Source organism: Sorex fumeus, unplaced genomic scaffold, assembly GCF_029834395.1.
Source record: "Sorex fumeus unplaced genomic scaffold, SorFum_2.1 ptg000026l, whole genome shotgun sequence".
NCBI classification, from domain to species: domain Eukaryota; kingdom Metazoa; phylum Chordata; class Mammalia; order Eulipotyphla; family Soricidae; genus Sorex; species Sorex fumeus.
In genome coordinates, this window is record NW_026606083.1 from 12102776 (window position 1) to 12130420 (window position 27645).

General features: G+C 52.4%; 1 protein-coding gene across 2 annotated transcripts in view; it reads right to left on the reverse strand.

Moving 5' to 3' along the window:
* The window catches only part of FRMD4A (FERM domain containing 4A), a 355455-nt gene that overhangs the window by 278537 nt on the left and 49273 nt on the right, over window positions 1-27645 (reverse strand). The window contains exon 1 of one of the 2 annotated variants that reach the window (XM_056114614.1): window positions 2296-2469. The exons of the other annotated variant lie outside the window; for it this stretch is intronic. Coding sequence (XP_055970589.1) covers window positions 2296-2328 — 33 coding nt within the window. The 5' untranslated portion in view covers window positions 2329-2469. Of the gene's footprint in view, window positions 1-2295; window positions 2470-27645 lie in introns of those variants that run through there. 2 annotated transcript variants of the gene reach the window in all.

The window sequence follows — 27645 nt, forward strand, 5'->3', positions numbered from 1 at the left end:
TAAGGAGGACACAGTGAAAAGGTGCCCAGAGACAAGAATCATTCTGGAATCCTTCCCTTCGGCCTCCTAGGAGGGAATGCCATCCTCGGATTCCCTTTTGCCCCCATCTCTGACGGGAGCTAGCTGGTCAGCTGTCCAGCATCCCTTAGCCCGGGTGGCATTTGGTGTCCAGGAATGAAGAGTGCACCCCCAGTGCCTCCACACACACTGAACGAGTCCAGTCGCCACCCCGAAGACTTTGAGGTAATCCAGCATGCCCCCCACAATGCCCAGGAGACAGGGACAAGCCCAGGTACCACCTCCCAGGCTTTATTTTCACGCCCCAAATGTGGCTCCTGTCCCTGCATTGCCACTTCCAGTTAATCTCATGCATATTTATGTGCCAATTATGCAAATCCCAAGATAAAAATGCATTAAGCACCCATGATTTAGACCAGTTAAGTCTATTAGGTGGCGTAATGAAATTACTGCAGGATGTCCAATTTACCTCAACACTTGCTCTAAACTGTCAGGAAGTGATTTAGTAACCACAACAGCCCGGCACAGTGGCCCCTGAGGGAGGGGAGGCTTTCTTTGTCCCACCCTTCACGGGGACCGTGACACTTCCAGGGAGATCCGTGCTCCAGAGAGCCCATTGCAGAGCAGAAGGGAGGTGTGGCTCAGAGCCCAGGGGGACCTCGAGGCGGGTGTCACGGAGACGTGTCTCTGATTCAGTTTTTAAAAAATCGCCGGGTGCTCTCAAGCATGCAGGACCCAGGGATTTAGGGACAGGGATGCAGCCTCCTCAGTGAGGCCTCGTCGGGCTCCGACAGGGGGAGTCTCGGCCCCTGGCTGCTACTGAATCACCAACTTCAAATGTAATTTGAATCTTTGATTTGAAAATGTCCATTTCCAGAGTCAGCCTAGATTCAAAAGGAATCTGCAGCAGCAGTCTGTCTCTAACTCTCTCTCACTCTTACACACACACACACACACACACACACACACACACACACACAACACCTCAAAACCTAAAAATACAAGAGGTTGCCCGGAGAATCCCTTTCCCTTTGGCGGCTGTTACTTCCTCCTAGCCTGGGTGCCATCAGGTAACCCCAGGGTTATGGGCAAGTCCCAAGGGAATGAAGCCCCAGGATCTGAGGAGCCTCACGCAGTGACAGGCGTGCTCTGCCCCACCCACAGCCCACATCGTGTGTGACTGAGAGCAGCCAGCAGGCGCATTTGCACAGGGGAACCCCCCCCCCCACGACTCCCTCCCAGGGTGAGCTGAACTGAAGGCAGGTGAGATCATTCCACCCCTGAGCTGCCAGGAGACCCCCAAAGCACAAACCCAGGCTAGAGGGTCCCAGGCAGCAATTTCCCAAGCTTTCAGCCTTCAGGAGCTGGCCCCCCACACCCTGTGGACATGCTTGTTCTTAGTGGGCGTGTGGGTGTGTGGGGTGGGGGTGGGGGGTAACAGCTCAATGACAAAAGCGTCTCTTCTGTAGAAACCACTTAATGGCATCAAAGAGCTGAGGTGAATCAAAGCCTTCCCTTTCCCTGTCTCCCAGACTAGGGGCTGGGGAGGGAGGCGGGTGGCATTGCCGGATTAGAAAAGTGAGGTTTCTAGCATGATCTAGAACTTTGGGGCAGCGGAGCTAGAGGGAGGCAAGCATGGGGCAGCTTTTGGAGGACCCCCTCCTCCTCTGAGCTTTGCACGCAGCGCCCCAATATCCGAGCGCCCTTTTGGAAATGAAAAGGGAAACTCCAGCGGCAGCAGGGCCAGGGTGGGGATCGGTGGGAAGGCTGAGGGCATCCCCACCCAGTGTCTCCGGGCGCCACGGCCACCAAGTTCCAGCCGCCCTGCGGGTCCGGTGCCCCCGGGGACTCCCCGCTTGCACGCGCAGGCTCGCAGAATGCATTAACCTAATTTCCACCGAGGACTCCCGGGTCCCCCCGCCCGGCCGGGGCTCTTGGCTGCGCTTGGAACGCGCTGCCCGGCCAGGAGGAGGGCGCAGCCCAGACCCCCCGCGCCGGCTCTCGGCTCCCCGCGCGCGCGCGGCACGGACCCCGCCGGGGCGTCCCTGGAAATGCTGCTGGAATATGGCTGTCGAGGCGCCCCCCGGTCCCCATTGTCCACGCGGACAGATGGCTCCCCCAGCCGCTGCCTCCCGGCCAGCCTATTCTTCCCGGGCTCCCGCGGCGGGCCCCAGCCTACTTAGCCAAGGAGACAAAAGCTTCGCCCGCGCCGCGCGCTCTCCGCGCCGGGGACCCCCTCGGCCTCCAGGAACCCCGGGCCGTGCGCGCCCGACTTACCTTGGTCCTCATCGGAGACAGGAGCCCTTCCATGGTGCGGGAATCCTCATGCCAGGGCCTCTCCCCTCCAAGTTCCTCCCGGGGCGCGCGCCAGCCCCGAGCATCCCACGCCGGGGAGGGCCGAGTGTAGGGAGCCCCCGGCCACCGTCACCGCGGCGGCTCCGCCGACTCGAACCTGCCGCCGCGCGCCGGGAAAGCGCCCCTCGCTCCGCGCCCCTCGCTCGCTCTCTTCTCTCTCGCGGCGCCCTCTCTCCTCCTCCCTCTTTCTCCTCCCTCTCTCTCTTGCCATCATCTGCCCACAGCCCCTCCGTGTACCAGGCTGGCTTGACAAATGATCCCGTCCAAGGGAGCGCCTTGGCGCCCAGGACAGAGAGCTGAGCCTAACCAACGGGCCGCTTATCCCGGGACAGGAGCTGGGGGAGAGTGGGGAGGGGGAGGCATCCGGGGACTCCCCAGGTGTGCTCTGAGGCTGCTCTCTCCAGAGTCAGCAGCTGCCAGCATTGCTTACATCTTCATTCACCCACAAACACACTCCCCACGTGACTGTGCACCCCAAACCCTCCAGCCAAGGGGCCAATTGCCACGACTTCTCAGCTCAATTTCCCATTTGGGGGTTCCGAAACCTGTAGGAGCAAATCTCACCAACTTGGCTATTTCTTAAGACCTGCTGAGCCCACTGTGGACACAGCGAGGAGGTTGGTTGCTAACTTGATTTTGCTGCTACGTGGACCCAGGAGTTAGAAGCACCCGGGCGTGGCGTCTCAGGGAAAGTTCCAGAAGCAGAACTTGGGTTCCCAAGCAGAGTGTTAAACCACAAATGTGTCAGTGTTCTAGGAGTCCAGAGTCTAATGGCACTTGTAGGCTCCGTCCACTGAGCACCACTGGCCGCTGGCAAAGAGGAAGAATAAATGATCACAAAGACCAACCTGGATCTAGCCTCAGAAATGTAAAACTGTCTGCCTTGGACTCTTGTTTGGCACTCTGATTGCTCTCCCCACCCCGACCTCCTGTCAGGATGCAACTCAGCATGGCTCCTTCAATTGGAGACTCCTCCCTGTGGCAGAGGACAGTTGAGTAGCAACAAAGACCACCAGTAAGAACCCCATCCTGCCCACTAATGGTTCTTGTTCCCCTGTGTATTGGGTTTACATCTGAATCTCAAAACACCATCAAGAGGAGGGGGTACCTGCATGCCACTCTCCCGGGAAAGGACTCGGACACACACTCCAGGCTCCCCTCCGTGACGAAGCTCCAGTTCTTCACTCCCACCCTCTCCCCACATCACTTCAGGCGTGTGATGCTGGCCTCATTATCCCTAAGCAGGGTCCTCGGGCTAAAGGTCAAGGCCCCCAGTGAGGGTTAAAGGCTCCATCCTTGCAGAAGCCGCTGGCTGTTTCTCTAGGGAAGCTTCCCTCTGGTTTCCCTCTAGGAAAGATTCTGGACCATGTTTATCTGGAATGGACTCAGACACTGCTTTTCAGTATGCCAAGGACTGGTGGTCCCTTACCCTCCAATTTCCTTCATTCCCTCGTTCCACAAACAGCTGAAAGAATGTTCTTCCTGGTGTAGAACCTGCTTCTTGGTGCCCCAGAGGGAATGGCGTGGAGAGAGCCCTGGTCTCTACACCTTTGGATGATTCTCCTCCAGGGTGGTGGCAGACCTCAGTCAACTGCTCAAGCCCTTCTGTGGGTCACCTCCTTCCTCCTGCACCCTCCCAGTGGGATTCTCCGGGCTGACTGCTCCAAGGCCTTCTCTTCCGCCACTCTCAGTTTTCTCTCAGGCAACCAAAAACCCATGTGTTCCACAGGAATGCCATTCTCGCACACCATCTTTAATTCCATTCTCCTCATATATATATATATATATATGTCTGTATAATAGATAATGAATATATAATGAATCTCCTGCCTCCACACCACCACCAACACCCCCAGTATACCCCCATCCCAGCCCTCCCCCTACGTGTGTGGCAGATGATTTCCACATTACTCTCTCTCTCTCTACTTTGATTACATTCAATATTTCGACACTAGTCCCACCATTATTATTTGGAATTTCATTTCCCCCCAACACTCAGACCTGCCAAAAAGGCAACATTAGACTATTTGTTTTCTACTGCTGGTTATGAATAACATATGATGTCACACAGCGGCTATCTTTGAATTCTGAAATATTAATAATTAAGTCTGGAGAGATTTCTGCCAAAAGCCGCTGGGTTCTGAGATTCATTTGTGTGTCTCTGGGATCATGACTGTTAAGGAACTTAATAAGTAGCCAGAGGGGCGGCATCTCGGGTTCTCATCAGAGTAGGGAGGAGGAGGACTGTCCATTCTCCTCTTGTCCAAACCCTTCACCAATCCTGTCCAAGTCTTTTTGTTTGGAGGGTGGGGTGGAAATCATTCTGTTTTCACAAGTTATCTCAGCGGGCAGCAACAGTCCACAGGCCACGCTTGGCTTCCTCTTTCTCTGGCTCTTTAACAACTTGGGTATGTTATGAATTTTCCTTTCTGTGATGCTTTCCTGAAATATCTAGTTGGGCCCCTGCCCTTGCCAAGCCCTCTCAGTGTGTCACCAATCACAGTCACAACTCGAGGGTTTCCCCTTGATGTCTTTGATCTTTGGCATGACCCACTGTCCTCTTTCCCTTGCTCCCCTCTTTGGCCCAAAATCCCCGGAAAAGATTAAGTGTCTCAAACAGAGTGAGACCATCATGCCAAGGATTCTTTTCTTCCTTAATAAAAAGCTGATTGCTGGCAAACTCCAAGCTGAGTTTTCAGAACCGGAAGAGATGCTCTGCTGAGTCAAAGGAAGGAATTCTGACCGCCTTGCCCCATCACGCCAAGTGGGGAAGGTAAAACTCTTCCAATTGTTCACACTCCAACACCCCAAGCCGCAGTTTCTGGAGTCTGGGGTCACTCACCATTTTTCACCAAGACCTAACAGGTCCTTAAGTAAAACAAGCCCCTCAGAGTGATGGGACTCAGAGTCAAGTAGGGGATCTTTAGTTGGTGCCGACAATGAAAGTGAAAATGAGGCTGGTTACCTCATCATCCTTTGCATGAGGCAGGCGTGAGATCCCCAAACCTTCACTCCTGCAACCATTTCAGTCACCTGTGGGCAGGACCTCACCGCCATTTGTAAAAGCTTCTGGTAGGTAAGAGGCACTCTTAAAAGCATTATGTCCTCACCTATTGCCCCATGAAATGAATTAGATGACCTCATTCATTTAGGCCAGCTAATGATCCCACCAACGTGAGACCTAAAAAGCTAGCAACGTGTTTTCAGCACCAGACTTTCTTATCAGGGGCTGCAGCCTCAGCACTTGGATTATTGGAGGTCACCAAGTTTATTTTTTATTTTGTTGTTCAACAAACCAATGTTCTCTGACCACTTTAATCCGGGTGCCCTGGAAAAGATGCTGCAAGCATCAAGCATGTGTTTGCTGGAGATAAACTGGCATTAGTAAAATGCATCACACCATTCAATGTCGGGCCAGGCATTTCCCTAAGCCCTCAACGACCATGGGTTATGTCCTGTGTCTAAAGTAATGAAATTTCTTGGGGAAGGGGATGGGGCAGGAGCAGAAGAGGGGGCTTTGGCAAATGGCTGGGGCTGGGTAACCATGCACAGTTCCAGCAGGTGACAGAGTCCTCTATATACTGGGCATCCTGACAGGATTTGGAAGGGGGAGCGGAAATTTACATTTCTCCATTCCAGCTTCCTTTCCCAGAGAGGCCCTCTGCTAGCAACTGCAGAAAGTTCCAAAAGAGTCCCTTCAGCTCTGCGAGGAAAGGAATCGACAATCTGGGGAAATTAAATCAGCAGCGGGAGAAGTTCATGCATATCAAATAGATGGGAACGGGAAGGATGTCGTTCCGTTTACACTGCAGGAAAAGGGGGTGGTAGCTGAAATCCAACTCAAGAAATTTCGATCCCATTCCCCAGCCTCTGCACCAAGAAACCCCTCTTAGCAAACGTCCTTGGCCTTTGGGACTTTTCTTCCCTGTGTTGCTGCGGGGGGAGCGGGGAGAAGGGAAGAACTTCATGACAAGCTTCCCTAGGTTGGAGTTGCTCTATATCCCCGAAGCCCATCAGACAGGCCGTGGGTGGACCCAGATGCGCTCTCTCTCTCTCTCTCTCTCTCTCTCTCTCTCTCTTAAGACACTGATCCTTTCCCATGGCCCTGTCAACTTCAAGGTGGCTATTTCTTCAGGTCCCTTGTGGCCACTGGGGACCAATGTCAGTTGCACCATCCAGCACCATCCAGGTTCACTGTCAGAGGTTATATTGTGCCATAAGCAGTACTTGATTTATTCAGAGGACACTGAGATCCCACAATCATTTTGGTTTTTTTTTTGGGGGGGGGGCGCGTGCTCAGGGCTAACTTCTGGCTCCGTACTCAAGGATCACTCCTGGTGGTGTTCAGGGAATGCATGGGATGCTGAAAATCGAACACAGGTCAACTGCATGCAAGACAAATGCCCTACCCACTGTACTGCCTCTCCGGCTCCCATCCCTCAATCACTGGATCATAACCAGGTAATCCCACAACCATTCCCTCTTGACCCATCTGATCTCTTTATAGTCGAGACTGTCTTCATCAACCAGAGGTTTTGGGGTGATAAAGAACAAACACCTTGTTCCTGGACTGGTGGTCCCCGACCAAGGCCAACACCAGCTGTGCCCCCACTCATCCTCACACACCTTCCTGCTTCCGTGCTGCTGCCTTTGTCCCTCATCTTCGGTCACACGCATCAGCTTTGCTTCATGATGTAAACACCAAACATATCACAGAGAACATTTCCACCCCCTATTTACTAAAGTGCCTACTGAAAACTTGGATTCACTACCCAGAGGCACAGATTAACACTTGTACCTACAAAAGATAAAGATCCAATAAAACAGGGCAATGGAAAAAATAAAAAAGAAACCTGCATACCATTGACATTCTTTCCAAGTGCATTCATGTCACCCTTTTAAAATTCTCTCAATAACCCCACTCGGCAGGTATTAATTAGACAGGTATTAGTTCCCATTTCTCAAGGTGGGAGAGGTTTAGCGGGAAGAAAGTAAAATTGATGTGGAGCGATCATTTTGTTTCAGTGTTGAGCTAAGTTCTCCAAGGAGCCCTCTCATAAAATCTTTCAGGCCTCGGAGACTATGAGTGTGCCCACTGAGCAGATGAGAAAACCGAGTATTAAATACTGACACAGATCACATCTCTGAGCAGCAACCATGACTAAACTCTGGGACCCATCCATGGCATTCTGCTCACAAGGCTTGTCCTCTCATGTTCTCATTTTCTTGGTGGGGGAGACTGGAGGCTTCTTTGGACCCAGGAAAGGGTAAGATGCTTAGTGAGAATGGAGGATAGACACTGCCCAAGGCGATGACCCCAGGACCCTATGACTTGGTGGGGCGAAGAGTCCACCAGCCAGTGTGTCTGATGTGTGACGAGCTTCCAAAACTCCTCTAAGAAGCCAGGTTCCCAAACAGCAGAACCCAGAGGGAATCCCTAAACACAGATGGACTCAGCTTGAATTTAAAGTTCTTCCTACTCAACCACAACAACTAAGCCACTCGTGGAGACCGAGGGCCAAATTCTAGATTATTTTTTAAATCTCAGGTCAATATCTGAGTTTCGAGACACATGTGTCAGTTCTCCTAGCGTTTAGAGTAGCAAGTAAAATATCTCCCCTCCACCCGCCCCCAAACTCATTGTTCTCATCCTAAAATCTCAGCAAACTTGAACAAAGAGGTGCTGTGTCTTGGTTGATCAGTCATCTTGTCTTTATGATCTTCCGGAGTCTCTGCCCCATTTTCGATGGAGCTGTGATTGCCTGTAGTCCTCAGCAGTCGCTACGGCGGTTAATTGGAATCAGCCCTGGGAGACTCCCGCCTTCCTCGGTTCTCGTCTTTCTGAAAAAGGGCCACATCTTGGGGAGAATAAAACTGCCCTTCTCTCCCCCCATTAGTGTGCAAACTTGGGTGAGAAATGGGTCTCCCCCACCTCTCCTGGGCTTTAGGACAAAGCGCCAGGCGCAGAGAGGCATGACCCCACACTGCGTCAGGAGAGGCAAATCCCCCTTATCTTGGAGGGTTTGGGTGCAGGAGCCTTTGTCAGGAAAGAAGAAGCCGACAGCTGTGCAGGTTTCAGACCATTGCCCCGGAGTGCGCTGAGGAGAGCTCTGGGAGCGCTAAGCCTGAGAAGCTGATGGGGACCCATGTGCAGAGAATGTTCTGGGAGTTTCTGGCACTTTCCTTCTTCCTCCCCAGGGGGGTGGGGGGCTGGGGAGCAGCAGGATTCCACTTTATCCTCCACCCCCTCCCCGTTCCAGCCTGCCAACAAGGCAGTTAGGCCCGGAGACATTTTTCCCCCTTGATACTTCTCTCCACATGTTCAGGCAGGCCAGGCCTTCGATAAACTGCTTCAAGAGTTGCCCTGTTGGTTGCATATCACGATCGGCTCTCGGAAGCCTGAGTAGCAGCATACAGCAGGAAGGGCATCTGCCTTGTTTGCAGCTGATGGGGGTTTGATCCCCGGCATCCCATGCGGTTCCCCGAGTTGGGTCAGGAGCAACACCTGAGCATCACTTGGGTGTGCTCCCCTGCAAAAATATAAAAGATCTGGTCTTGGATGGGACAGGAAGATGACCGTAACCTTTTATTTCCTTCTTGGATGACCACACCCAGCAGTTTACTCCTGGCTCTGGGCTCAGGAATGCCCCCTGATGAGGTGCGGAGACCTTTTAGGGTACTGGAAATGAACTGGGATTGGCTGCCAGCAGGCCCAGTGCCTCCACTCTCTCTGGCCCCAGGGAGGTGGGGGCAAGGCAATGGGGGCTTCTAGGAATCTGAGCCTCCTCCAAACCCCATCCACTGTGTAAGCAGAACAAGAACTTCTTTTTTAATAGGCTGATTCTGCTCTCTGGGGGTGTGAAAGGAGACCCTCCCTGCCTCCATCTTCTATCATGAGAGCGCCTCCTTGGTCGTGCCTGGCACTGTGAAGCTGCCTGTGAGCCACACCCGTGTGTGGAGAAGCGGAACAAATCCACCACAGGCTAGAAACTCACAGACGGCAGAAATGGCCTCCTGGCAGTTCTGACCAGGAATGCCTCTGTGAGCCCACAGACAAGGCATCGGTGAGTGCCCACTTCCTGCCTCACAGTCAGCCCCATGTAGAAGAACGGGCAAGAGAGCTCTGTAGGGGTCTCCTCAAGAAGTTCTAACCCCACTGGTGTGGCCTCTGCTTCATGACCTCAGAGGCTTCAAATACTCGCTCAGGGTTGGGGGTCAACAGAGGAATGTGAGTTGGGATTGGGGAGCCCCATCAGTCCACAGCAAGACCCTTGTGGTGAGTGTCCGAGGTCCAGGATCCAGTCAGAGGCCCTGCCCCGGTGAACAAAGGCTGCTGGGTGTGAAGCTTCCAAGGACTAGAGGTGTCAACCCCTGATATGGTTGGAATTATAGGGAGGGAGAATACATGGGGTGAGCAGGGGGTGGCATAAGTGGAAGCTTAATGGGTTTTTCTAGAGACACTTGGACTACAAGTAGGGCTTTGTGGAGGAAACTATTCAGGGGCTTTAAGGTCACTTAGAGGTCATGAGGTCAGGTCTGTTGGGCTGTAAGATGGCGTGGTGATAAATGAAGGGAACGTGAGGCAGAAAAACCAGCAAGGGAACATTGAAACTTGACTTAGACCACACTTGGCATGAAGAGATGTACATCCCATCACAAATGAAACCGTAGGCCTCACTCACTGGGTGTTATCAACACTCCTCTCTTGAAAACTCCCATGTGTTCATTTATTTAAAATACTGCAGGAATGTTTCCTCCACGACATATGCTCTTTCTTCTTGATTATTTAATTTTCTAAGTGGAAGCAGGCATACCTGCATGGCAGTTGGTCTTTTTCTTTTTTCCACTTCAATTAACAGAGTCGGATCACCTAAGGATAAAATGATGTTAGCTCTGGCAATGCCATGTAAGTTCATCTACCAGCCTTGCTCCAGAGACTCAAATAAATCTCAAAAGAGATCGACAGGCCACAGAAAATATTTTTGGATATCCGTGCATGGCTGAAACACCTGAGACACCCCAGAAAGGGGAGGTCAGCTCGGTGCCCACCCAAACAGAGGTCTGGTAGCCACTTGCTCCCACACTCCAAATTCCAGCCAGACTCCATCATCTCGGAACAAACCTCATGGAGAAATTAACCTGCTGAAAATTCAGGTATGTGGGTTTTGTGACTGAAATCTCCAGGCTTTCTCAGAGTCGGGATGGGTTACCTATCCCCACCTCCCTGTACTTTTGGAAGCCCAGGAAGTCACATCCACCCCATAAAGCCACCACCCAGTTAAAAATTTAACCCCAGCCTTATCATTCCATTAAAAATTCTGAATTTCCTGGAGCGTGCAGGCAAGTTTGCAGCTGTGCAACATCTTACACTCTACAACACTGATAGACCAGGAATAGAACACGAGATTAGATGGGATGTAATGTAGAAGGCAACCAATCTCGATTAAGCACAGAAGGCTTGACCTATAACAACATCTTAGTAATCTCTCATATACGGACTTAATGTCTCCATGGCGAGATACAATTTACACGAATTTTCTTCTACGGAAACATTTTTTGATGATTCTGTTAGCAAATTATTGATTAAAGGTAAGGTAAAAAAAAAAGGTAAAGGCCCTCCCGTTGATCGTCGATTTGCTCGAGCGGGCCCAGTAACGTCTCCATTGGAGACTTTATTGTTACTGTGTCTGGCATATCGAATACTCTCGGTAGCTTGCCAGGCTCTCCGAGAGGGGCGGAGGAATCGAACTCGGGTCAGCCATGTTGGCCGCTTGTAAGGCGAACGCCCTACCCGCTGTGCTATTGCTCCAGCCCTATTGATTTCGATATGCAGTAACAACAAAGTCTCCAATGGAGACGTTACTGGGCCCGCTTGAGCAAATCGATTGATTAAAGGTAATATGAAATAAATTATTGAGGGCCTGCGATGAGGACAGGCTTAAGGGATGGTTGGAGAAACTGAAGACAATGGCGAGGGAAGGGGTAAATGTGGTAGGATTGGCGTGGAATACTGAATGCCTGTAATAGATCATTATGAACAACTTCATAAGCCACAGTGCTTATATAAAGTGTAGGGAAAAACTTACATATATAGGCCTTATCTATTTCCTGTAAACTACACAATATATTAACAGAATTGCTTTAAAAATTTTATTGACAGGTAAGACATAATTATTACCATATGAGATCCAAGTATAAAATAAAATTTAATGTAATATACTTTAGATTCCAGAGTTGAAAACTTATATATGTAGATAAGAATGCGCATTCTATTATATTTTACTAAATGGTTTTTAATTTTCTTATTTACATAGGTCAAAATCATACAGTAATCACAAACTGGCTCTTACTGATTTATTTTCTGACCATTCTGTTTATTATTTCTTATAGTCTTTTTGGAATAAACAATATAAAGTAAATTTGTTTTGTGTCTAAGGGGGCAGGTTGGGATTGGGAGGGAAACTGGGAATATTGGTGGAGGGAAGGTCACACTGGTGGTGTTGGAACACTATGCTTGAAACAACTGTATGATTGTAAATCACGGTGTTTTTAATAAAAATCAACTAAAAAAAGAAAAAACAATGTTTAGAAAGGACCTTTGAAACAATAAATGTGCTGCACTGTGCATTATTTCCATAGCTCTGAGCAGCTTTTCAAAATCAATTCTGCATCTTAAGTTTCGCTGGCCGGTTTTGACCTGAGGCACAAGGAAAAATAATTGCTTCCTTCAATTTCTTATGATATCAAAATGATGAAATGAATGATGAAGATTGGTGAGCATCTTTTAGCCAAAAATCGAGAAACGCCTCCTCTTCTATAAACTGTATCTTAACCTTGAGATCCAAATATGTGTCTTAAAATGAAAACCCACTTCTTTCCCCCCTAAGCAGAAAGAGGCAACAATGCTTGAGATCACTTGAAAATCAGGGGCATTTTGACCAGATATATGGAATATTTCCATTCTATTTGAATGGGTTTTTTTTTCTTTTTGGGTCACACCCGGCGATGCACAGGAGTTACTCCTGGTTCATGCGCTCAGGAATTACTCCTGGCGATGCTCGGGGGACCATATGGGATACTGGGAATCAAACCTAGGTCGGCTGCGTACAAGGCAAACGCCCTACCCGCTGTGCTATTGCTCCAGGCCCCTTGAATGGGATTTTTTCTTTTATTTTTTCTTTTCTTTTGGATTCAAACCCCCCAGTCAGAACTAGAGAAACTAAACTTCAAACAATGACTTGAAACCCAATGGCAATTAGTCACACATGCCACAAGAAATGCCGGCGCTCAAATGAAAGAAGCAAAGGCCTCATTTGAAACCTCAGCCCTGGTGCCTGGGCTCCAGTAGGGGCTTACAACCTGATCAACGTCTGTGGAAAGAAACTGGACTTTTCCCAACCAGAAGGAACTTATGGCCGGAACTCATTTGCTAGACATCTAGTCGAAAAAGCCTGGTGTTTTTTTACCTTGCTTCCCTTCACCAACTTTCGATTCTATTCGGTGAGAAATCAGAAAATGACCCATTCTCCAACATTCCCAACTTTCCTGAAGAAGAGGCCTCTCTCCCACCCCCTCTGCTGGGTGGCCCCTGCAATGCAGCCGGGCCTCGCTCACCCTCTCCGGAAACAGGTCCCCCAAAGCTCACGGGGTGGTGGGTCAAGCAAGAGGCGAGAGATGGGGATATTCTGGAATAGTGATGGGGGCTCCCTGGAGCACCATCCTTGACAAATAAATCTCAGAAGTGATCAACAAGCTGCAGAGATTCTTCCAGACTCCACACCAGGCTGAACCTCATATCTGAGGCATCCTGGGGGATATGGGGGGCAGGGTGGGTGAGTTCAAACAGAGCCCCCACAGCTGAAAACCTCCAGAGTCCAAGCACCGTCATGCTCATGGCCCATCTCCATAGGCTCAAACCAGCCTCCCTCATGAGTGAATCTGCTGAAGAACTCAGGGTTGCAGATTTCGTAACCAAAATCTCCAGGCTCTCACTGAGTCGGGGATGGGTGATCCCTGTGCTTCCGGAAGCCTGGCAGTCACACCCATGAACTGCCTATGGCGCCAGATAAGCTCATTAACCAGCCATGATCCAGAGACTCACAATAAATCTCGAAAGAGAGTCACACGCTGCAGAAATGCCCCCTGGCCCCGCGCCAGGCTGAACATCCACAGGGTCCCAGGAGGGGTTCAAGCTGCTTCCTCATCTCGGTTTATGCTCAGACAGTCCCAATGCCTGAGCTCTGGGGACATGGGGACTTGGGACAATATGCAGGAGGTGTAGAGGAGAGGGATGCTTTGAAGCAGGGTTGATTCCACACCCTCTGTCTTCACAAAAGGTCCCCCAGTGCCCCCAGCACAAATGGGCGGTGCTGGGCAGGCCTCCCCTGGGCAGCACGCAGGAGTGACCTGCCCTCCCACTGTGCCATTGCATGTCCAGCTCTCTGTGGCCCCATGTCAGGGAGGGTTTTACCTGTCTCAGTTTCAAGAAGTCCAAAGATACCAGGTGCAGAAGGCTCTGACTCTTGTCACTTGAATGAGATGTTTGTTTATTTATCCATTATTTTATTGTTGGGGGATGACTCCCAGCAGTGCTCAGGGATTGCTCCTGGCTTGGTGCTCAGGGATCAATCCTGGTGGTGCTCAGGGGCCTCTATGGGATACTGGGGATCAAAGCTGGGCACTCTCCTTACTCTCCTCTCTCTGGCCCCCAGGGTGGACACTCAGAGATGGGCCCTTCCTTTTCTCTTTCTCATTTTGTTCTCGCTGAGCACAGGACAGAGATGTGAGTCTCAGCCCAGCCTCTGTAAGATGCTCAGGGGAAAATGAGACTCTGAAAGGAAGACAGAGGGGCCAAGGGTTAGAACTCGCAGAATCCCCGGCATGTCCTACTGACCACAGGCAGGGGCAGATTCAGGCCAAGCCAAGCTATTCGGAGAAGGGGCATGACTCAAAGCTCAGTGATCCATCGTGGGGACAATGCACGCATGAGGAGAGAAGGGGCAGGCGGCTGCGTGAGAACACACAGTCCTGGGCGCAAGTCTGACCCCCTCCTCACTCTCACTGTCCATGCCACGGGTCTATGGAGACCATTCCACAAGCGCTAGAAACACTTCATTTGCTGTCACCTGTATGGGCACAATTCTCCATGCACCCCCCCAACACACACACACACACACACACACACACACACACACATACACCTTCCCAAGGTGTCAGGGGAGAAGGGCTGGCAGCCCAGGGAATTTAGTTAGTTTGCCTGACCCCCTAATTTGCCAGGAGAAAAAAAAGATGTCACAGACGAATACAACAAAAAAGAAATAGAGCCCCAGAGATGTGGGGCTGGACAATCTCCAGGGGTGGGGGGAGCTGAGATGTCCCCATGTGTGCAGGAGAGATCCTGGCTGCACGGAGTTCTCCTCAGTGCCGCCCTCCCCCTCTCACACTCCCACAGAGACTCCGGCAGCTGAGCTTCCCTCGGCCGACATTGGACAAAACGTCTCTACATTTGGTTTGGTGTCCCTGACACCTGTGTGCCACTGATCTTGGTTAGGAATAACGGGAACAGGGCCCAAAGCAGGCCCAGCAGGCAGGGAGCTTACCGTGCCCATGGCCAACCAGGTCTCTATCCCCAGCACCACATATGGGGTCTCCAAGCCTCCCCAGCAGTGATCCCTGAGCTCAGAGCCGGGAGTAAGCCCTGAGCACAGACAGGTGGGATCCTGAAATGTTTTTTTTTTGGGAGGGGGTGGGAAAATCTCCCTCCCATCGGTGGGGAAACCAAGGCACAGACTATGACATTCAGGTCCATGGCATCATGAGCCCCCAACTCGCCCTCTCCCAGGAGACGTGCATTGGTCCTCAAGGTGAGAGGGTATATGGCTGGAGGATGAGGACTTGACCCCTCTAAGACAATGGGCACCTGCAGGAAAGGGGGGCTCTGCTCAGGGGCTGGGTGGGATGGACAGGAGGCGTGGTAGAGAAAAATGTCCCCGCAGCCATGGCAATGCCCCGTCGGGCCTCCTGGCAGCTCACTGCCAGCTGGTGGCAGTTCCTGACCCCGGCCTCCGGTGGCAGCCCTATGCCCCCTGTATCTCTGTGTCTCCATGGTGCGCGTCAGGGGCACATGACCAGGATGAACAAAACAGTAGCATCACGGGCGGTTGCCATGGAGACCCCGCAGCCCTCGGCATCGCAGCCCCGCCCTGGGTCTGGAGCTGCTGAATCTCGCTAGTATTTTTAGAAAGTGTGACATTTAGCACGTGCTGGAGCATCCCCACTTCGGAGCCGCCCCCCCCCCCCCAACCGCCTTCCCCGTGAGACGGGAATCTCGCTTGCTCGCCACTCCCCGCCGTGTTGCTCCTGCTGCCGGAGGACACGGCCGCCACTCTGCACCTCTCTTCTGGGCTCCGTCTCTCTCTGTCCTCTCTCTCTCTCTCACCCTCTGTCTCTCTCTGTCTCTGCCTTGCTCTGACTCTGTCTCTCCCGGACTCTGATTCACTCTGACTCTGTCTCTCTTTCTCATTCTCTGTCTCTGACTCACTCTGACTCTGTCTCTGTCCTTGTCTCGGTCTCTCTGTCTCTTTCTACCTCTCTGTCTCTCTCTCAGACTCTGTCTCTATTTCTCTATTTCTGTTTCTCTGTTTACCTCTGTCTGTCTGCTGTCTGTCTCTGTCTCGGACTCTCTCTGTCTCTCTTCTCTGCCTCTCTCCCATCCTACAAGACTCTCCCTCCTTCTAGGCATCCCATCCTTCACTGAAACACCATTCGGGGGTCTCGCCATCTCCCCAATCGTGTCGGAAGCTGATCAAAGCAGCTTCCGGATACTCATCAGGATCATCAGCAGTTCTGGGAAGCCGCTGCTGCCCCCCCCCCAACCTCTGTTCCTGCTCGTTGCCCCCATCTCTCCTGGGGAGCCCCCTCTGCCTCACAGGCTTTCTCTCTGAGGGGCTGTGGGTACCGTGAGCCTCCACCAGCCCACAGCTCTGCACTCCCAGGAGTGCACACCCACAAACAGGGCCATGTCTTCTTTGAAAGATGTTTGAAAGCGGAATGGATTTGTGAGGGGGAGGGAGGGGACACCTTAAAAAAAATAGAAAACCTAGTTCGAGCTTGGAAGCCCAACAAAAGGGTTCAGGGCAAAGCTGCGCCCAGGGCTCAAGGCCCCAGCCTGGCTGAGGTTTCCTCCTCCTCCTGGTTCTTTCTCGACCCTCTGCTCTCTGCTCTGAATCTCCCTCCCGGGAGAGTTTCGGGACACCCCTGGCTGGCTTTCCCCCTCTCGCAGCTCCTCTCCAGGGCACCTGGCACCTGGCCCATCCCATGGTGCCTCCTTGGGAGAAAACAATTTGCCGGGGTGTGACTGCCACTCTGTGGATTTCTAAGAACTCAGTGTCACCGAGATGAAAAGCAGAAGGAATTCCTCGAAAGCAAGTTGAAACCTTTCCTTGCTTTTTGGAGGACCCACACCTGTCAATTCTCAGGGGTTACTCCAGGCTCTGCACTCAGGAATTACTCCTGGTGTTGCTCGGGGGACCATATGGGATGCTGGGCATGGAACCCAGGTCAGCCACGTGCAAGGGAAAACGCTCTCCGCGCTGTACTACTGTTCCAGTTTTAAAACATTTTTGTGTTTCTTCAGTCAACATGCTCCGCCCGAGGTCACCTGGCACCTGCCAGATGTAAGCTATTTAGTGGCCCTTCCATTCACAATCACGCCCAAGAAGGTGTGTGGGAGGGGGTGGGAGGGTAAAACATCTGCCACAGAGCAGTGACAGCAAGGTGGCTTCTATTTGCTGGTACCACTGTTATGCTCGCCAATGTCTGGGTTGAACCCTGAGCTCTATCTCCACCCTGGGCTGGCTGTCGTGAGTGGGAGTTTGGTCTGAATGAGGCTTCTGGGCATTGCCATCTGCAGAACTCTTACTCCCGACGGCTCTTAAACCCCCAGTGGAACAACAGGCCGTGACCTATGGGTCTGGCTCGGATACTTAGCAGGCGGGCATTCCAGCATGAGTCTGCCTGGGGCAGACACTCGCCCTGGGCTCCCCTAGAGAGGTGGTATGCACTGCATGGACGCCCCGGGGCTTCTGTACCGTCCACAGCAGTGGGCAACAAGGTGCCACCCCGCGAGCCATATGGTCAGTGCTCCCGGGAATGTGGCTGCGTGCGTATTTGTCTAAGCCCTATTCCCCCCTCTTTGGCCACACCCAGAGCAGTGGGCCGGCTGGGCCCTATGGCCCTCCCGTGTTCAACTCTTTGAGGCTCCAACAAATTCTCTTCCATGGCAGCGCCCCCCCCCCCCCCACCCCGGCTCTGTATCCCGGATCCACACAGGAAAATAGCGGGAGCCTCAGAGAACCATAGCCAGATTTCTAAAGCACACCTCTGCTCTCTCCCATCTGCCAGCAGGTGAGGAGGCGACCAGAAATGTGTCCTGTCCATGGGAGGCTCCAGCTTCCTCTTCCATCCCCCCACCAAACACGTGCCTGTGTGCAGAGGGCCCGGCGAGCAGGAGATACAGGTGGGGCTGGATATGAGACTGACCAGAGCAGGAGATGGAAGAATAACCATCCTCTCAGGGTCCAAAACTGACCACCAAGATACCCACCTAGGCCCAGGCAGGGGAGAGTGCTCAGGTTCCAGGGACACGTGTGCCAGGCCCTGGGCTTCATCCCTGGCACTGCCTGCCCCCCCCTCCCCAGTCCTCTAGGTCTGGCCCTGCAGGCCTGAGCATCCCCAGGGCTGTCTCTCCTGGGTGGGTATCACCAGAAGTAGCCCCCTGGCCCTGAGCCCTGCCTGGGAAGCCCCCCACCCCCAAGGAGAGTCACCTGAGGCAGCATAAACACGCAAACAGGGTGTCCATGTGAGCAAGCTGACCAGCCTACACTGGGGCATGGCCGGGCCGAGGCATGCTTCGTCCCAGGGCGGCCAGGCTTGACCCGGCGGGCAGTCATGAGCGCATGAGCCCGGGAACCTGCACGCCACCCTATAGAAGCTGCAGACACACTCTCAGACACTGTGTCTGTGTCTATGTGCGGCTGTGTGGGTAACCGGCGGGAGTGAGCTTGCTCTCACCACCTGATCTCTCCCCAGCAACACCCTGACTCTTGTTCTCCGCAGGTGCCACGGGACAGTGAAGGGCCGCAGTCAGAGTCAGAGACATGAGCTCCTCCTTCCCACCAGTGAAAACTGCCTCCATGGCCAGGCGGGCCTCTTGCAGGGCTAGACAGCAGAGCCCACTCACATGACAAATGTGCCAACTGTCACCAGGACGAGGACTGGAGCAAGAGAACAGTGCTCCCCAACTCAGCCGTGTTCAAAGCCAGAACCCCATGACCCCCAGAGCACTTGCACACAGTCACAATCACACACATGTACACACAATCACAACCATACAGTCACAACCACACTCAATCACAACCACACACGTACACAATCACAACCACAACCACACACATACACACAATTACAACCATACATTCACAACCACACACAATCATAACCACACACACGTACACAGCCACAACCACACACATACACATAATCACAACCACATAATCACAACCTCCAACACAGTCACAACCATACATGTACACACAGTCCCAACCACACAGTCCTATCCACACACATACAACATACTATCACAACCACCGTCACAACCACACACAAGTAGACACATCACAACCACACAATCACAACCACACACGTACACAGTCCCAACCACACATAAGTACACAGTCCCAACCACACACACTCATATAGTCATGACCACATGCACACACACACACACACATACACACATATGCAGGAATATACTCAGAACCAAACACACTCACAGTCACCACAACCACAGACATACATGGTCATAACCACACACAGTCGCAACCACAAGCACACACACACACACACTCATGTAGTCACAAACACACAGTTAAACTCATATATGAAGTCACAACCACACATATAGCCACAGTCCCAGTTACACAACCACACACAGCTACAACACAAGCATCTACACAATCAGTCACAGTCACATGCACACACAATCAGGACTCCATGCACTCACACACAACCGTGGCCGCATGTGCACACAGTGTGCAGTGCCATGACCAGCACACACCCAATCCGAGACTCTCCCAGAAACTGTGCAGAGATGCTTCTGATTCTGCCTTGCTCCCCCTCCAGGACTGGCCCAGACTCCCTCTGTGGATTCTCAGGCCACAGATTCCCATAGAGCGAGGGCCATGCCAAGATGGATTCTCTGATGAGGAAAGCATCATGGGACAAGCTCATGGCATGCTGCACTCAGCCTGGACTTACAAAAAACTCCTTTCTTAAGGTCGACTGCTGAGTCACAGAAATCACTCCACAAGTGACGGTGATGCCCCACGTGCTGAGCTGGCACCCACACGTAATGACAATTTCCCACCATCCCCTGTGGCCGTCCCGGCTCCCTACGTGGGGCAGGAGCAGGGCACGGCTTTTTGTCTTGGGGATAGACCATGATCAGGCAAGGAAGGCAGCACCTCTCCCACGGGGGGGGGGGCGGGGGTGGGAGCAATCCCGCTGCTCACTTCAGCCCAGCCTCCACAAACCGGAAGTGAATCGCAGGGTGAATCCGAGACCAGCTACCACACTTCACCCCAGCCTCAGTTCCCATGGCCAGCATAGCCCCCCATGGAGCTGGGTCAGAGCAGAAAGCACCCAGCAGGCGGCGCCACGCTAAGCCGGTGCCAAGATCCAAGCTCTCTGCTGGCGGGCAGCCCCAGTCATCATGCTGGCAACTAAGCGCCCTCTTCCTTCCTGCCATGACAGCCTGGGACCCCCACACCCCCCGACGTGCACTGTCATATGGCTGCTGTGCTGCTTCACGTGATGCTAAAGAGCAACAGGAGACACGATGGTGACGCTGGAGGACAAAGACAGAACCCACATTTACTCTATGAGAACACTATAGTGTTCCCCGGTGTTGCCAGGCTTCCAGTCTGACGTCTGCCACCAGTGCAATCCACCCCGTCACCAGCCTGGGAGTCTTGTTGGTGCACCCCCCCAGTGCCACCTCAGCCTCGGAGCCCTGCGGAGCTGGGGTGGCCTTGCCCACAGCCAGCCTGAGATGCTGGAAATCACGGGAGTCCCCACTCCTTTCCTACTGGGGGTCGTGCCAACCCCAGCGGTCTTTCTGGTGGGCTTTGGGGTGTCCAGGTCAGCATGGGGGGTTGGGGGCTACACTGGGGCATGTCCTGACCTCCCATCTCAGACGTTGTTGAATATGTCAGCAGTGTGGGCCTGCTGTGGGCGCTGGCGGGTGTGGAGGTCGTCATGAGCATCTCACTTCCTCTTCCTACAGTCCATCATCCCTTCAGCATAGCCTCTCCTGCGCCTCCAGCTTGGTCCTTAGAAGGGAGAAAGGCGACCATCATCGACCGAGCTCACCCAGAATTCTTTCTTGCAGCAAGAGGGGAACACTGATAGTGGATGGGAAGGTCCCACCTCTAAGCTACTACAACAATATGAAAAAGAAAAAAAACCAGTGCAAATCCCCACCACGAGGAGAGGATTAAGAAAAGAGTCCAGAAGCCTCAACAGGAGTGACCCACAAATATGATCTCTCCGATAAAGAATTCAGAGGTGAAATATTGATGATGTTCAATGAACTCAAAGAAACGGTTGAACAGACATCCAGTAAATTAAAGGAGGACATGAAAGAAATATTGGAACGGACAGCCAAGAAAATACAGGAAGAAATGAGAGCAGAAATCAGAAAGCTACAGATAGAAGTTTCGCTAATAAAGGATTCGGTAGATGAAATTAAAAAAAAAACTCAGTGGGTGCCCTCAACAGTAGAATGGTTACGGCCGAAGATAGAATCAGTGAACTTGAAGATGAGCTGAAGAAAACATACAGGGACCAACATACAATGGGAAAAGACCTCCTACAGTCCATCATCCCAGAAGCAGGGGCTCAGCCGCCAGACACGGCGTGCTGGGTGTAAATTCCCATTCTGATTGCAGGCTGCTTCCACGGAGGCACCCAGCACGCTGGCGTGGAGGCAGCTGGAGTCTGAGTCCCAGGCTGTGAAATGCGGCGACAGCTCCCTGAACGCGCCACGGCTCCTGGCCCAGTTTCATTCATGCTCCACACGCCTCCTCATCAGGTACACTGATCATCACCCGCCTTCACGCAGGCTTCACACTCCCTTCTCTGCCCAAGTCATCTCTTAAGTTCACTTCAGATTCATTTTCCTTACTAGGGGAGGGTTCCCCCCCCCAAAGCAATCCTCAGGAGGTCCTGCCATTCTCAGTGGCCGGGATGGAGTACCTGGTGCTGGGGACTCCCTGGCCTCCCAGGGGGCCTCCCAGCTACACTGGATGATGCTCAGGGGACCACGTGTTGCTAGGATCAAACCACAGTCAGCCACTTGCCAGGGAAGTAGCCCAATCTGTAGAATCTCTCTGCTCCCTGAACTCCCCTCCCCCCTTTTTTATCCACAAAAAATTAATTCTACTTTACTAGTTTTATTTTGCTCGGATTGGAGTCGAGCATCTTCCACCCAGATCCTCCAAATTCCAGTAGACAGGGGTCACACCCACCACCTGGCCCCCTGGCGCCGTGTAATCCCATCAGCGGCCAAGACTCAGAGACTATAAAATCCAGATCCTGGAACCGCGCGGCCGCATTTGCGGCCACACAACATCTTATCAGAACTTTTTTTTTATGACATCTTATTTTCTCATTCCTACTTTGGACAAACTTGCAGGCTATCGAATGTAGCCTGCCCACAGGGCAGAGTCTGGCAAACTCCCTGTGGCGTACCAAATATGCCAAATACCAGTAACAATGATGGGTCTCATTCTCCTAAAGAGCCTTGAATATAATCTCAGGGCTAGGATGAAAGAGACGTTACTGGGGCCTGCTCGAGGCAATCAACGAATACCAGGATGATGAAATGAAATGAAATGAGTTTTATTTTAAAGTATTGCGGGTTTTGTAGTTTATGTTCATGGTAAGTTAACTTGGAAAAAAATTTAATCACAGCACATCTACTTTATTGGGGGGCTTTTTGGGTCACACCTGGTGATGCACAGGGGTTACTCCTGGCTCTGCACTCAGGAATTACACCTGGCAGTAGCTCAGGAAACCATATGGGATGCTGGGAATTGAACCCGGGTCAGCTGCGTGCAAGGCAAACGCTCTACCCGCTGTGCTATTGCTCCAGCCCCAGCACATCTACATTTTGAAAGTACTTTGAATAGCTGACGTCGCGCAGAAGAAGGTGGTTACTGTCATCATTGGTCTCAAAGGTCACAGGAATGAGCCCTATCAGGGTGACCCGAGTGACCCACAGCCCATCTTCAGGGAGGCTGTCCATGACGGGGGTGATGGGGGGACAGGGAAGGGAGGCAGCCAATGACCTTTGATTTAGGATAATCCCAGATTCAAAGATGAATCTAGATCTCACTAAGTGGTCGGTGATAGTTAGTGAACAGGACGAAGTGAAGCGCTTCTGTCCCATCTTGGGTGGCACGTGGATTTCCCCCACTCTGTCTGACCCTACGGTTCCCACTTTAGATGCAAGCTTCTCAAGAAAGTCAGTTGCTGTGTTCCTCACTGTCCTTCGGCTTCATCTCCTCACTCTCAGAAATCTTGGCCTGTTCCCATTTCTGCCTTGGCTGAAACAGAGCAGCAGGCAAGCACGGGGCCAAATCGTCCACTCTCTCAGCTTAACCAAAGTTCTCTGGCTTCAAAACCTTCAAAGAATGGGAGAAAGGGTTTGCAAGGCTGCTGGGTCCATCCAGGGAGTCGTGGATAAGAAGAACGTGGCTCATCACACCAGGGATGGGGTCTTGGCAGATCCAGACAGACTGGAGCTGGGGCTGGCAGGGTGCGCCCCGCCGCCTGGGGCTGTGCATAGGAGCTCAAGAAGAGGGGGACAGGGTGCTCCCCAAGATCATGGGGTCATTTCTTTCTTCCCAGCGCCTTTCCTGCTCCCTAGGGCTGTTCAACTTCTCCCCTGAGGCAGGCACCAGGCAGGCACCATCATCCTCCATCAGCACCTGGCGCGAGGCTGACATCTGTGCATCTGGGGTGGATAAGGGGGTGGCACGGGGGCGGGGGCATCATGAAGACGAGGTACTGAGCCTTCGAGCCCAAGATGGGCCAGCTGCGAGGAGAATCAAGCCCATTGAATACAGTACCATGGAGCCACACACATGAGCACTTCTACAGGCTCCAACCTGCTGGATTTCCAGTTCCAGACGGTTTTCTTCCAGCCCCAGGCCTGGGGCCTCTGCCTTCACCTCCCTTCCCAGGCTGGTCACAGACGCCCACCTCTGTCCATGGAAAGCCTGAGACCGGGCTCAGCTTTGCGGCCTTGCGAGCCCTAGAAGCCCCAAAGTGTTATTACTGCCGCTGAGCTCTGAGTTCCCAGGGCCCGGGGACCCTGGATGCTGAAGCTGTTTCTGATTAGATTGAAGGGGGAAACAAAAACAAAAACAATTGTTCCACAGCGCAAGCTTTACTCCACGCATGCCCCAACTGCCTCTGACTGCTGATCAATGATCACCCAACTGCCATGGGGAGCTTCTCCAGCACTGCACAGTGTTCTCCAGGTAACGGGAAGGTTCTAGAACTCTGCTTTGTTTGGTTGGTGGCGAGGGGAGATGCTTTCTGATTGAGCTCGGATAGTTCCACCCATGGGAGCTCGGAGGCCAGGTGTGGGTGCTCAGAGAGAAGCTCTGTCTCATGGGCTCTGGTGCCTATCCCAGGGTGTTCCTGGGCCTGAAGGCAGCTGGGTCCTACTGAACCACCATCAAGTTCATTCTGGAGCAGCCCCGGTGCCCAGGTGGGAGATTATAATGAGTGGAGGTGGCATTTGGCTGTCAGCGGGAACACAGCACAGCGGTGAGGTCTTCCAAGTGCGGGCCCCCAAGGCCCCCCAAGAGGTCAAAGGGTGCAGGAGGAGGGACCTGCCCACATCTGCCCCTGGGCTGGGCATAGTGTCCATTTCGGCTCCCGTGGCCGTGGCCATGGTCATGGCCGCAGCTCTGGAATCACTTTTGGCGGGTTGAGGTTTAGATGGGGGTTCAGGGATCGAACCCGGGTCAGCCACACTCAAGGCAAGTACCTTCCCCGCTGTACTAGCTCTCTGGGTTCCTAAATAGGATTTTTTAATCACATGAAGCCCAGGAGCTGAGCCCAACAGGAAGAATGTGGAATGGTTCCACAGAGCTGGGGGATAGTCTTCTGGGCCCCAAAGTCACTCAGACAGTCTCCCCTGCCCCCTGGTTTGTGCTGGTCATCTGGCAGCACTGGGGGTAGCCAAAGAGACCCCCTGCCCCCTTGCTGGGCTCATAGATGAGTCGCTGTGTGGAGGATGTTTGTCTCAAGCAACAAGTGTGGCCAAAATGCAGAGCTGCCCCTGGGGAACGCACGGGGGGGGGGGGGGCTTCAAACCTGCTGCATCCTGGGACAGTGATGAACCTTTCTCTGACCTCTCCCCTGGAGAGCTGAGCTGGGTGATGCTGGACACAGATCAACCTAGACAGATGAATGACCTGTCTGAACCACAGTTGTTTCCCCTCTGAAAGGTAAGAACATGAGACTCTACAAGATGCCAGACTGACTTCAAATGCTTCGATTCTTCTCTCTCTCTCTCTCTCTCTCTCTCTCTCTCTCTGACTCTGGTATGCGTGCACGCGCGCGCGCGCGCGCACACACACACACACACACAATTTGCAGTTTTTAATCCTTAAATAGGCGCCATCTCATGCCAGGTCATTATTTCCATACATCTCTATTTCTCTCCATCACACAGCTCCAAACAAGACTTCCCCGCAGGCAGAATCTCTGCATTCTCAGCCACCACTAATTGCCCATTGATGTTCAGAGACCGAGGGTTGGCGGATCAGTTCGCAGCTGGCCCGGCTCCCTGCGGCGGTGATGTGGCCTCACAGCAGCTTGAGGACAGGACCCAAACCGTAGGACTCACAGCCGAATACCAAGGACACCAAGTATGATGTGAAAAAGATCCCCAGGCCTTGCCTTGTCTGCAGGGCATCACTGAAGTCATAACTACTTGCTTCCTTACATGTGTAAACTATTACCTGCAAGATGGAACCACAGCATTAAACACAGAGGCATGCAATAACAAGGACACTACCCCCAAGTTTTTCAGTTTGTCACCACGGCTGAATTAGAACAAGCATGAGGAACTGGGTCATTTAATCAAGTTTAAGATTTAAAAAAAAAAGTGGAAATTTTGAAATGCCAACAACTGGAGTGTTGAAACAGCCTGTTCGCAGCCAGTTCTGCAAGAAGCGAAGGTAATCCTGCATGCACGCACGCACGCACACCGTTGTCTGAACACTAATGGAACAGCCACGGAAAATAAATACATTCCAGGGGCTGAAAAGTTATTTTAAATTCCACGTGGACACGAGTGAAAAACAAGCCAGACCCTCAAATAATTAAAGCCATCAATATGAACGACTCGCGTTTGAAGGGAACCAATACTTCTTACTCATAAAAAATGAAATATGGTGTGTGATTTGGCTTCCTGGCCAGCTGCGGCCCAAATTGCAAGGGCTTGTTGAAAAGTTCATTTAACACCAGAATATAATTACTACAGCGACGGAAAGCCTGCTCACCGGAGCCAAGGCATTCAAGAACAGCTTCCTTTTATTTTTTTTCTGCTATAATTTTTTAACTTTATAACCTCAAAGTTAGAAAGTCCTCCCCCCCTTGTAGACAAAGAGAACATTAAGTGGGTGAGACACAAATTTAATAAAATTGAGTGTAATGACACAATTCCCCATGGAATACCCAGTTTCTCCCACTCACGCTTGGAAGCTTTTCTTAGAGGCTGTATTTGCAGAGCTTAGAGGAAAAACGTGGAAGAATGAGCAAACATGGCAACGCGGGCCGGCGGTATTATCAGAGAATTCAGTCAGAGAATTCATGGAGATTTGCCAAAGAGCAGGAAAGCCTGCTGGGGAGTGAAGCAGCTCAGGCTCTGCAGGGTTTCCCTACAGCGGGGCGCTGAGTAATAGCCCCGTGGGAAGGGTCTTGCCTTGCCCACGGCCCACTCAGGTTTGATCCCCGGCACTGCACAGGGTACCCCCAGTCCTTATTTACCAGAAGTAAGCCCTGAGCAGTGCGAAGTGTGGCCCAAACTCCCCCTCAAAACATTCCCTAAGAGATGTGTGCTGAAAGCAGATAAAGGACCAAACGCGATAGCCTCTCAGTATCTGTATTGCAAACCATAATGCCCCAAAGTAGAGAGAGAGAGTAGGGGAAATTGTCTGCCATAGAGGCAGGGGGAGGGAGGATATACTGGGGACAGTGGTGGTGGATAATGTGCGCTGGTGGAGGGATGGGAGTTCGATCATTGTATGACTGAAATTCAAACAAGAAAGCTTTGTAACTGTAGCTCAAGGGGATTCAATTAAAAAAAAATTCCCCCAAAGTGAGAATTTCCTGCATGGGGGCCCGAGCGAGTCAGGTTAAATAAGCCGAGCACACACTTCACATGCAGGCAGCCCGGGTTTGATTCCTGGTACCTGATACCGCTGGGTGTGCTCCCCACCAAAAAAAAAAAAATGTTTTTTTGATAAGGGAGCCCTGATGTCCTGGCATGTCCAGCTGAAGCAGCTTATCTCAACTAGGGCTGCCAACATAACCCTGGTGAAATTCACAAAAACCATAAAATGAGGCTGGGGGCCAACCTACGAAGGAAATGGGGAGATTTCAAGGTGGGGGGGGGCAGGAAGGAAAGGCAGTCAGGAAAGGTTGAGAAACACAGAGCCACACAGCCCTGTTCGCCCAGGCCCTGCTGCCAACTTCCTGAAGAGAAGGAAAGCTTTTCCCAGACCTCCTGCCAGTGTGATGCCACTGCAGCCCTAAGTCCAGCCAGGCATGGGAACTCTGCCCGGGATGGGCCCCCTTGCCCCTGCTTCACACGCCACGGCCTCCCGCACCTAGAGGTTTGTGGAGTGAATCTCCTGTTGCGAGAAGGGACATGCCCTGTGTGAGCTCAGTGGAAGGGGAGCAGAGGTTTGAGGCCGGGAAGGTGTGGAGTCCTCCAAGGAGGGCACGAAATGCCAGCTAACGGGTATCAGTGAGGACTGCCCAAGCCCAGCCTCCCAGATGGGCCCCAAATCCTTTCCCCGACAGCCAGCGCCTCTTTCTTCCCCATCTCAGGGTGGCGGGGGGGGGGTGCTGTGCGTGCTCGGGACATAATCAACCATGGAGCCCCTAGACGAGCTGACAATCAGGCCC